Source organism: Globicephala melas, chromosome 6 (genome assembly GCF_963455315.2).
Source record: "Globicephala melas chromosome 6, mGloMel1.2, whole genome shotgun sequence".
Classification (NCBI taxonomy): Eukaryota; Metazoa; Chordata; class Mammalia; order Artiodactyla; family Delphinidae; genus Globicephala; species Globicephala melas.
In genome coordinates, this window is record NC_083319.1 from 15,599,019 (window position 1) to 15,610,307 (window position 11,289).

General features: G+C 47.6%; 1 protein-coding gene across 2 annotated transcripts in view; it reads left to right on the forward strand.

Annotated features, from left to right (window-relative positions):
• BRINP1 (BMP/retinoic acid inducible neural specific 1) overlaps positions 1 to 11,078 on the forward strand; it is a 178,346-nt gene extending 167,268 nt beyond the window's left edge. For both annotated transcript variants that reach the window (XM_060300556.1, XM_030858386.2), the window contains exon 8: positions 9,505 to 11,078. In XM_060300556.1, the coding sequence (XP_060156539.1) occupies positions 9,505 to 10,645 (1,141 nt within the window). In that variant the 3' untranslated portion in view covers positions 10,646 to 11,078. The remainder of the gene's footprint in view (positions 1 to 9,504) is intronic.
• The last annotated feature ends 211 nt before the right edge of the window (positions 11,079 to 11,289 follow it).

Below are 11,289 nucleotides of genomic sequence, written 5' to 3' on the forward strand. Positions count from 1 at the left end.
GAAAATCTGCCATGCTAAACACGCAGACAGCTCCACCTACCAGAGTTAATTGCTACTTTGACAGTCCCTGACCTACTGATGTGTGTGTGTGTGTGTGTGTGCACGTGCACGCACCCTGGGAGGAGGTGGCAAATTCGTGGCAAGGACCTATTCTGAGTGTGTACTAAATTGTCCTATTGAGGAAGAGGTACAAGCCAACAGATAACCCTGGGCTAGCTCGGGGTAGCCTGCTGTCAGTCACAGAATCCTAGAAGTACCCTCCCAACCATGGGGCAATGAAGCTTTTCACTAAGAATATCTTGTGCATTTCTTTTCTATTTACGGAGGTTAAGAAGGCAGTAAGGCCTAACCCCATGGCAACCCAAGGATGCACAATCAGGGTGAGGGGCAGGGAGCTGCGTGTCGGCAGCTGAGCTTCACCATGAGTGATGTGCAGGGTTTGTTCAGCTCAGCGCTACCAGGGATGCCTCCATGCCCATCCCTGTTTGTCATTGTACATCTGTAGCAAGTAGGGAATTGACTCCCTTGGTTGACGTAAGGCAAGAAAATAAGTATCTCCAGACCCTTTTTGTTGCTTTTAGATTTTCAGGGGTTTTTTTCCTTCCCTGGGGCTCAGAAGTGGCTTCTTGTTCAGAAAAGAATCTAGAGGCTTAGAGGATTGAGTCAGAAATAGAACTAATTTCTTACAATTTCTGTAGCTCTTTATCCTCTTTAGCACCATTTCCCTATGCTCCTGCCCACCTCCACCCTCCAAATCGACCAACAAACTCACATCCGGGTGAGTTGTAATCTTAGTGACGTGACAGCTCACTGGTGACCTTCAGGAAGTCACGTCACCTCTCTGAGCCCAGTTTTTCATATCCTTAAAAATCCTTGATACCCCTCAACCCAACCTATGACACAGAAAAGCCGTGAAGATCTAAATCAGAGAACCAAACAGAAGAGCTTTAGAAAGTTTAAAAGTGACATAAAAATGTAGCATATTGCTGCCTTACTAGTGTTTTTCTGGTTGTTTTAAAGGACGATTTTTTGGGGTAAATGTTTTATGGAAGTGTTAGAGATATACAGCAAGCGAAAGTATCGTTAAGTGTACAGCAAGATGAATTTTCACAGAATGAATTCCCACATGTAACCAGCGCTTAGATCAAAGAACAGGGCGTTATTAGCAGTGCAGAAACCCACTGTGTCCTCTTCTGATACCATCAGCCTTCTCTTCCAGGGAATTATGCCTCTCATGGCTCCACACACGGTAGCTCAGTTTTTCCTCTCTTTGTGCAGTGTGGCCCCTTTGGTATCTGGCTGTTTTCACCTTTCATTCTTCTGTGAGATTCCTTCATATTGTTTTGTGTGGTTTTGGCACATTCATTCTCAAGAGTATGCCGCTGTGTTTCTAGACATCCATTCTGCTGCGGTGGTCACTTGCACAGTCTTCAGGCTGGGGCTGTGGCAGAGTGCTGCTGTCTTCCACACGCCTTTGAGTGAACGTCTATGTGCATTTTTGTTGGGTGTCTACTAGGGAGGGGATCGCTCAGCTTTCCAGATACTTCAGTAGTTAATTCCACTTTCCAAACTTGCTGAACGAATGATCTCTCTTGCAGGTAGCATAGAAGAGTTTTGATTGTTCCACATCCTTGCCCATACTTAGTGTTTCTCATCCTTTTTATTTTTATTTCAGCCATCCTGCTGCAGAAGTATCCCATCGCAGTTTTAATTGGCGCGGTCATGATGACTAATGACGGGGAGTTTCATGTGCTTGTTAGCCTATTGAATATCCTCTTTTATGACATGCCCGTTCATATCATCGTTATCAGTTGCCTACTTTCCTGTTTGGTCCTTTTTTTTTTTTTTCTGGGACAAATCACATTTATTAGACAGTTTACTGAGAACCTTCTGAAGAAAAATATAAATTGTGATAATTGCATCTACTCTGGTTTAAAGAGACCCAGGAAGGAGTGGCAAACTCAGGCAGCATGAAATGCCTTTGACTAGCCCAGCATCCAGCCAGTGTAGGAGTTATTTATGTACTATAAGTATAGTCTTTGGGTAAAGATATTGCAAATATATTTTCTAACTAACCCTTCTAACTAAGGGTTGTCTTTTCACTCTTTGAATGGTATCTTTTGATTCATGTGTTTTAATCCTAATATATCCCTATCAATCAACATGTTTTTTCCCTTTATGGTGAGCTGTGTTAAGAAATCTTTGACTACTCCAAGGTCATAAGGATGCTCCTCTGTGTTTTCTTCTAAAAGGTGTTTTGTTGATACTATTATTTTACTTTTCACATTTAGATCTGCAATCCATCTGTTAATGATTCTGGGGTATAGAAGAGATTAAGTATCAATGAGAGTTTTGTTGTTGTTGCTGTTTTAATATCAATATTCAATGGACCCAACAATATTTATTGAATTCTTTCCCTGGATTTTTAAATCTATACTTATTTCAAAGGGACCATTTTCTTTGGGGGCTCAAGAGGAGCACAATAGTTTGTTTTCATGAGAGACAATGTGTACCTACCTATGTTAGAAGCTCTACATACATTATCTTATCTGATCTTCAAAACAGTCCTGCAAGTAATGTATTATTATTCCATTCTGTAGTTGAGGAAACTGAAGCTTAGAAAGGACAAGCAATTAGCTCAAGGTTAAGTAATGAGCGGAGCTCTGATTCAATACCCCATCTTTTCTGACTCCAAAGCCCACATCTAGCTCTTTCTTCAAGCATCATGGTGACAGCGTTCATTAGAACTGTGGAGGGTGAGTGACAGGGAGACTAGGACATTAAGCTATAATCAACTGGGCTGTTGTAGTAACTGAGAGGAATATCTTTACCTGAGAGGAATATAAAACACAGTTTTCCTTTGCCCTCAGTAATAATTACAGTTAACGGTCAATCACAGATAGCTTCCTTTCACTGCGAACCTCCCAGGAGCTTCACGTATCTGATTCTTGTTCTGAAGTTAAAGTGTAAGGTAGGTGTTACCGTTCCCATTTGACAGATAAAGAAACTGAGGATCAAAGAGGTGAAGTGATTTATCCAAGGTCAAATATCCACAACAAAATAGTGGTAGAGCAGATCCAGCATTTCCTTAACTGACTCCCATGTCTGTTAACTGGCTCACCCCTCGTCACTGCCCAGATCACTGATCTAGATGACCACCACTGTGCTTCAGGGTGAGGTCCGTTACACCTGGTTAGCCCCTTCTCACTCTCTCACCTTTGGTCTGTATGTCATTCTCCTGCCTGACTTCCGCCCAGGAAGAATAAAACTCTCTGGCAGCTCTCCACCTGGGAGCTTCCTGCCGCTTTTAGCATTTCTGTCAGCCCTAAAGAAGCTTCTGGATCCTTCCTCCTTACCCTCAGCACATCCATGCCCCAAAGCAAAATGCTGAATTTGAACATGTAGCTGATGTTGCCTGTCACCTCCTTCCAGACACAGAGCTATGTAATTTGCAAAAATTGTTTCATAATCCTCCCCAGTTAAACTCCTGACAACCTAATTTTAAAGATTCCATCGGGTTTTCTCTTTGCTGCTCTTCCCCTCCCCCCTTCTACCCTCTGCCTCTGCCCTCCACCAATAAGACCTATTGCCTTCATTCCACAGTTCCAAACCAGAAAGCACCTTCATCGTGGCAAGGGACCACAAAATTCTTCTTTGGGTTTTTTCTTCCATCGCTATGAGCTGTTCCATGAGGCTCTTTGACATTATGTGAAGAACTAACAGAAGGAAGGAAAACAAACTATTAAGTCAATGACAGAAACTCAAGGAGGGGAATGATTAAAGCTAAATATGAATCTGGGGAAAATGATGAACACAGACTGGGTCTGATGGCCAGTTATAATTTACCCTAGCACATCCATAAATCGAGGCTTCTTTCAGTAGAGCCCCAAGCATTCTGACACCATTGATATATTCATCTTGTATCAGCACTATTCCTGTAACACACACACAACAGAGTCATACACAGCACACCCCCTAAACAGTGCATCATCAGAAACCTAAAAACAACTGTTTGTCTTCCCAGTCTACCACTAGTCTCTGGTCTATAGAGTACACAATTTGTAGAGTCTTAGGAATTAATAGAAGAATGACTGATTCAGAACTCTGATTTCATTTTTTAAACTTTCCTCTCCCTTTTAAATAAACACTCCTGGTAGGCAAATGGGACTTACGGATTATAGTTTTCTATTTTAGCCTAAATCTGTTCCCCCCTTCTCCTTGGCACTCGATTCCTATGATCTTCCCTAAAATGCCACTGGCCTGGCACTGCATTCCTGTCTTGGGCAAAACCTCCAATTAAAATCAGCAGGAAGTTTGCTTGAATTAGGAATCCCAGCCTGGGCTTCCCACCAGGTGGTTCCGAAAGGGAGGCGTGCCCTGTTGAAAGCACTGATGGGAAACCCTGGGTGGCATAGCCTCTGTCCTCCAAATGATGAGCGACTCCAGCTGTGTCACCAGGAGGCCTGTCAGGTCGCCAGAAAATCCTGGCTGAGGCAAAGACAGAGCCTGCAGGGGAGCAGCAGAGGTGTCCCCATGGCCCGGAGCCTAGCTTCTCCTCCAGCCTGGGTTTGAGAGTGTAGGAAAAGTACAGCGGGAAATGGAGGGAACACAGGGTTTGGATCCAGAAATCCTGAGCTCTGATCTACGTCCATGCTGTGTGACCATGGGAAAGTCACAGTCCCTCTCTGGTCTTTCATGCCCTCTCCTCTCAAAGGAGTCCTATCTCATGGGGCTGATGTAGGGATAAAGGCTGACTGCCATGATATAGAAAGCACTCAAGAGGGCTTCCCTGGTGGCGCGGTGTTTGCGAGTCCACCTGCCGATGCAGGGGACATGGGTTCGTGCCGCGGTCTGGGAAGATTCCACATGCCGCGGAGTGGCTGGGCCCGTGAGCCATGGCCACTGAGCCTGCACGTCCGGAGCCTGTGCTCCGCAACGGGAGAGGCCCACGTACCGCAAAAAAAAAAAAAAAAAAAAAAAAAAAGAAAGCACTCAAGAAACATTGATCCCCCACCTAAGCAACTAAATCTCAATGTTCAGGTCTAAACATGAGGGAGATGGGCTGGATATTTCCAAGGCTGCTTCTTGAAGGTTTTCTGCTTCTGTGGTCCAAGTAGCTTCATGTATAACCTCTGTGGGAGCCTACTTACCAGGCCCCAGGGTTTTCCAGCTTTAGGAATAAAAATGCAGCTTCCTGCCCTCCCCTCACCCCTGCTCCCCCCACCCCTCCCATCATAATGAACTGAAATCCCATCCAGCAGAAAGATGCTGATTTGGATGTATTGGACTTCAGCTTTGGCTGCAAAGAGAAGATGCTTTGGATCCCCAGGGACAGAGAAAAGCATCTGAAATCGCGGTCCTCACTGCCACACACTGAATGCCTTGCAGTGGGTCTGCGTCAGCCCTCTGTGAAAACTGCCCCCGCCCCATCTCTCTGGAGCTGGCCTATTAAGCCGCTCCTCTGTTGCCAGAGCTGAGGTGGGCTGTCACCAGCCAGCCTGGGAAATGGTATTTATAGACCGCGTTCCCTCTTACCCCTGGTCCCCAGCCTCTCCCTGAGCACTTGTCGGTGAGCTCCAATTATCTGTGAATGGAGGAGAGGGATCCTGGCAGGTCCAGGGGAAGCAAGGAATGTGATAAGAGGCCCTTCACACATTCAAAGTTTCAGTATTTTTCCATTATTTCAATATATTTCTCTTCTTGTGGCCTGCTTCCTCCTTCTTGCTGGCTTTGTCGTTATAATTTTACGTTGTGGTACGTCGGAAAGTGCACTGGTGCTGCAGTTAGAGAACTTGGTGTTTGAATGTGGACTGACTCTGTGATGTCAGACAAGTTAGCCCACTTGTCAAGGCCTCACTCTCCTCACCTGTGCTGTGGACGGTTCTCCATGCTGCTCTGGGAGAGCTCTGGCGCACGCCTGGTACACAGTGAGCGCTCGGCGGTTGTGAGCCATGGATTCCCTTGGCTGACTGAAGATGCTGCATGCCTTCCAGCGTGGCAGGGTTTCTGAATAGCAGCAGTTACTCCCCAGAGCACTGGCTGGAGATGGAGAAGGTGTAGGAGATTGCCCTGATTGAGGTGGACTCCTCATTATCAGAAGTTGCTTGTGCTAAGGACAAGCATGCAAAAAACTGGGACGAGCTTGTTTTGTCTGGTTTTGCTCTTCTCTTCAAAACGAAGGACTGAAAGCTAAAGAACGTTCCCTGACCTTGGGAGTCGGGGCTCCCCGATAACACTGCTCTCCGTCTGACCCCACCCCCCTTTCAGAAAAGGGTGGTGTGCCCTCCCGTGGCCCCGGGGGTTACGACGCATGAAGGCTTGCCTGAGTGTCTTCGTTTCCATCCTGCCCACACTAATTGCATCCCGTCACCGTTCCCCTCTCCAGCCCTCCTCGTCCACAGCCCCCATCTGCTCACCTGGGTCGGGCTCCCTGTTTCCCCCTCCACCTCCATCACTGAGGCTGTTCCTTCTCTCCTCACGCTTCCCCAGTCCCCATCTCTCTCCTCCATTCTTTCTCCTCTCCCTGGGCCTCGCGCTCCCAGCCCCCCTCCCCGTGCCCCGCCTCTTAGTCCTCTCGCAGTATCATTAATGCCTTCTTTGATACAGCCCACAACCTCACGATTATTCTGGGGTCAGGAGATGCAGGTGCCAGGCAGTTCTCTGCTGCGCCTCAGAGGGCCTCTGTCCCCAGTCCCTCCTGCTCGACGGGGCTGGAATCCTAATTGGCCACTCGGCCCTTTGCTTGTGGCAGCCTCACCGGGAACTTGCATCTTCCTCTTTCCCTCACTGAGAATGCTGAGAGCTCAGCCACAATGAGGCATTGATTCAAGGAGTGGGGGGATGCGGTCCTGACAAAGGGTCCCAATGATGAGACACGAGAAAGGGGGCGCTCTACGGGGTTATAGAATGCCTTGCAGATGGGAACAGAGGAGCTCTAAATGGGGTACTGTCCTGTCACTTGGAGAGGGAGTGACGGGGCAAGTGTGGGCCATTTGAAAGAGGCATTTTGAAATGACGCTCTTGTCAGATGGAACCACACGCAATCAGAGACGTGTGGCGTGCCCCTGCGGCTCACAAAAATATCAGATGACTCATAGCCGATATTCAGTCAGTGTTCTGGTTGGGGAGCTGGGAGCCGCATGGCTCATTATCATTCCAGCTTCGTCTCCTGAAGGCTGGGCCCGCTGCTGTTCTCCAGGCTGTAATGGGATTGGTCCCACGAAGCGGAGAGCGGGGAGGCCTGGAGCTGTGCGGGTGCAAGGTATTGAAAACTAATTCTGCAGTTCGGGAGAGAGAAGAGGAGTTTGTTTGTTTTTTAAGTGAGAAATAAGAAAAATATTAATTTTTGTCTGTTCATTCATTCAGGAAACATTTATTTAGAGCCAGGCTCTGAGCTAGATGCTCAGGGAAGGAGGGGGTCCCCTCTCTCCAGCCTTAGAGCCTGGAGGGGAAACTGACCAAAAAACCAGGGGTTTCAATACAGTGTTTTGAATGTTATGAGGGAGGTTTCATTGCCAAAGCCAGGATCGTTCTGTGAAGTTAAAAGGCAGAGCTGTTTCAAAGAGCGCTCTAATTATTCCTCCGCTTTCTCTCAGCCGATAAGCACCTCCTTTAAAGCACAGCATCCTGGGAAGCCGTTTCAACAGTATCCATTTCCAAATGTCCCAAGTAACCACACGGTTTCCCTCCAACCCCAGAGGGATAGTGAAATCCCTGAGAGTGTCTCAATGCCTTCAAAGGAAGCGCTTATTCTCTGGGATGAGAGTACTTCTTATTACCTTTTTAATAATTGGTCTATGCCAGGCTCTGTGCTCAATGCTTTAAATACACCGTCTCATTCAATCCTCTCCCTCACTGCCTAAGACGGGCTTTATTATTCTCTTTTTAGATATGGATACTGAGTTCAAAGACACGAAGTATCTTGTTCCTGGTTACAGAACTGAGCCTCGAACTCAGTTCTGCTTGGGCCAGCGCACATGCCTTTCAATATCAGGCGGTACTGCCTACCTCATGGTTCTTGGGCTTGGTGACTGTGGCTTGGCAGTGGAAGTGATAGAATAGGTAGATCGCTAGCACTTCCTGCCAGATGCAGTACAATGCAAAAGGGCTTCCATTTCCAGTTCTCAAAAATGCGGATCAGGAACCACTGCCGCCCCGGTCATCATCATCGTCAACATCACCACAGCACGTGAGAGCCTTAAGAAAGGCTTCCTTGACTCTTGTTTGAAGAGCTACGAGCCAGGAGATTCCTCTACTCACTCATTGTATGATTTCACCTCTGAGCTTCTCCTGCCATGTCTAGAAAGTGGAGCTGAGAGTCCCTTGGCAGGAATAACAAGAACTAACTTTTATGGAGTCCCTAATACCTACCAAGTAAGTTAGGGACACAGACTTCACAAAACAATTCATGCCATCCTCACCACAGCCCGGTGTGGGGGGAATTCCCTGGGCTCAGGAGTGGAGGTGCCAGGATTTGAAGCGATCTCGGACTGACCTCAAGTCCCAAGCTATTCTGGGAATGTGGTTGTGAAGCTCAAGTGAGGAAATGGGAGTGAATGTACCCTGTGTGGGGTAAAAAGTGCTAGACACATGTAAGGGATTATTTGTAGCGTGGAAGAGGGGACTTGCACAGAAATGAGGAAAGATGAGAGGCCACTAAGCTGACTGTCTTACATCTTTTTACCTATTCTTCTGTTGCTTCTTATCTGATCTAGTATGTACCTTCACTGGAATGTTTCAGAGGCTGGAATGTGCGGACAGGCTTGGGTTTGTTTAAAAACGTGTTGAGGGGCTGTGGAGAGGGGGGCCTAGAGGTATATGTTGTGATGGAAATTTCACTGACCTGAGAGTTTGGAGCTCTGGAAAACAGGGGGGAAATAACATCTTTCTTACCTGTTCTGAAAAGCCACTAGGAGGATCACATAAGACCATAAGTATGGAAGCACTTCCTGATCTCCAGAGTAATATAAAATATAATTTGTTTTTGTTGAAGCTTTTGGAGGTTATATAACCTCATGGGAGGCATCTGTGAAGAGGGCTGAAACGCCTGGCACAGGTTAAAAGAATTAACCCCTAAATTCTTCTTATTGCTGGTCTTTTACAATCTGTTGTCAGCCGGCAGGGGTTTTTGAGTTCATACGCTTTAATTTTCTGAATCAAACTTCTGCGGGACGAATGAGTAATACAATTATAGAGCTGCAAGGCTTCAAAGAACATTCACTCCAACCCCTTCCCTTTACTGATGAGGACATTGAACATTAGCAGGGTAGAGTACAAGGTCGAGTAGCTGCTCTGTGGCATTACCAGGAACTGCAGTGTAGTTCTTGTAGTACTATCATAGGTGCCCTTCCTATGATAACTGTTCCACCCAGTCCTTTCATTCTTTGGGCAGCTCCACTTTGCATTAGCAGTTGGATAAGCGTAGCCCCACTTTGCATTACTAGCTGGACAACCACAAGCCCACCCACGATGGTTAACATTCTCCATCTCACCTCTACCCCTCAGGACAATTCAGCAGTGGCTTGCAAGGGTCCAGTCGCTTCTCTACTGCAATGAGAACGGGTTTTGGGGAACCTTCCTGGAGAGCCAGAGGAGCTGCGTGTGCCACGGCAGCACCACGCTGTGCCAGCGCCCCATCCCCTGCATCATCGGAGGGAACAACAGCTGTGCCATGTGCAGCCTGGCCAACATCTCGCTCTGCGGCTCCTGCAACAAGGGCTACAAGCTGTATCGAGGCCGCTGCGAACCACAGAACGTGGACTCGGAGCGGAGCGAGCAGTTCATCAGCTTCGAGACCGACCTGGACTTCCAGGACCTGGAGCTAAAGTACCTGTTGCAGAAGATGGACTCGCGCCTCTACGTCCACACCACCTTCATCAGCAACGAGATCCGTCTCGACACCTTCTTTGACCCCCGGTGGCGCAAGCGCATGTCCCTCACTCTCAAGAGCAACAAGAACCGCATGGACTTCATCCACATGGTGATCGGCATGTCCATGCGCATCTGCCAGATGCGCAACAGCAGCCTGGACCCCATGTTCTTCGTCTACATCAACCCCTTCAGCGGGAGCCACTCGGAGGGCTGGAACATGCCCTTCGGGGAGTTCGGCTACCCGCGCTGGGAGAAGATCCGTCTCCAGAACAGCCAGTGCTACAACTGGACCCTCCTGCTGGGCAATCGGTGGAAAACGTTTTTTGAGACGGTCCACATCTACCTACGTAGTCGGACTCGGCTACCTACCCTCCTACGGAATGAGACTGGCCAGGGCCCTGTGGACCTGTCCGATCCCTCCAAGAGGCAGTTCTACATCAAGATCTCGGATGTGCAGGTGTTCGGGTACAGCCTGAGGTTCAACGCCGACCTCCTCCGCAGCGCCGTGCAGCAGGTCAACCAGTCCTACACGCAGGGCGGCCAGTTCTACTCCTCTTCGTCTGTGATGCTCCTCTTGTTAGATATTCGGGACCGAATCAATCGCCTGGCCCCCCCTGTGGCCCCGGGGAAGCCCCAGCTGGACTTGTTCTCGTGTATGCTGAAACACCGCCTGAAACTGACCAACAGCGAGATCATCAGGGTGAACCACGCGCTGGACCTCTACAACACCGAGATCCTCAAACAGTCGGACCAGATGACAGCCAAGCTCTGTTAACCTGGACTCTTTGCCACGGACGTTCCCTTTTGTTGTACAAACAGAACAGAACCAAGCAAAGCAAAACAAACACAAATTTGTAAAATGTAATTAATATTCAAAGGAAAGGAGGAAAAATCTTCATTCGTTGGAAACGAAAACATTCTAGCAACTGTATAAAACCGTTGGGCATGTTTGTTATTTCTATACTCTGTCGTGAAGAAGGGTCTCAGCCTTGGGAGGGGCTTGGAGGGAGTTGCTTCTTAGGCCTCAGGTGCTGTATTGAGGGGGGAGATGAGAGAGAGCATATGCAATGAATTGTAAAGATCTCTGCTGTGCAGGTGCTAAGATTAAACACTAAAAAGAAAGATATATGTAATGTACAACCGACACTGCCATTTTTCCTTGTGGGAGGAAATGGACATAGATAAAGAAGATATTTCTTCGGTTATGATTTCTTTCCTCTTTATCCTTAATTCCTTGTGGTTCTTTTGATTCATTTGCACAGAAGGGTGGGGATGCAATGACAGTTCTGTCTCACCCACATAGCTTCTTTCACGCTGAATAAACTGAAGCTAATCGAAGCTGGGCAATAGGTGGGATTGGGGGGGAGAGGCATTCACATAATCACAGGGTGTTCAAAACAGTAAGGAACCTTGGATATC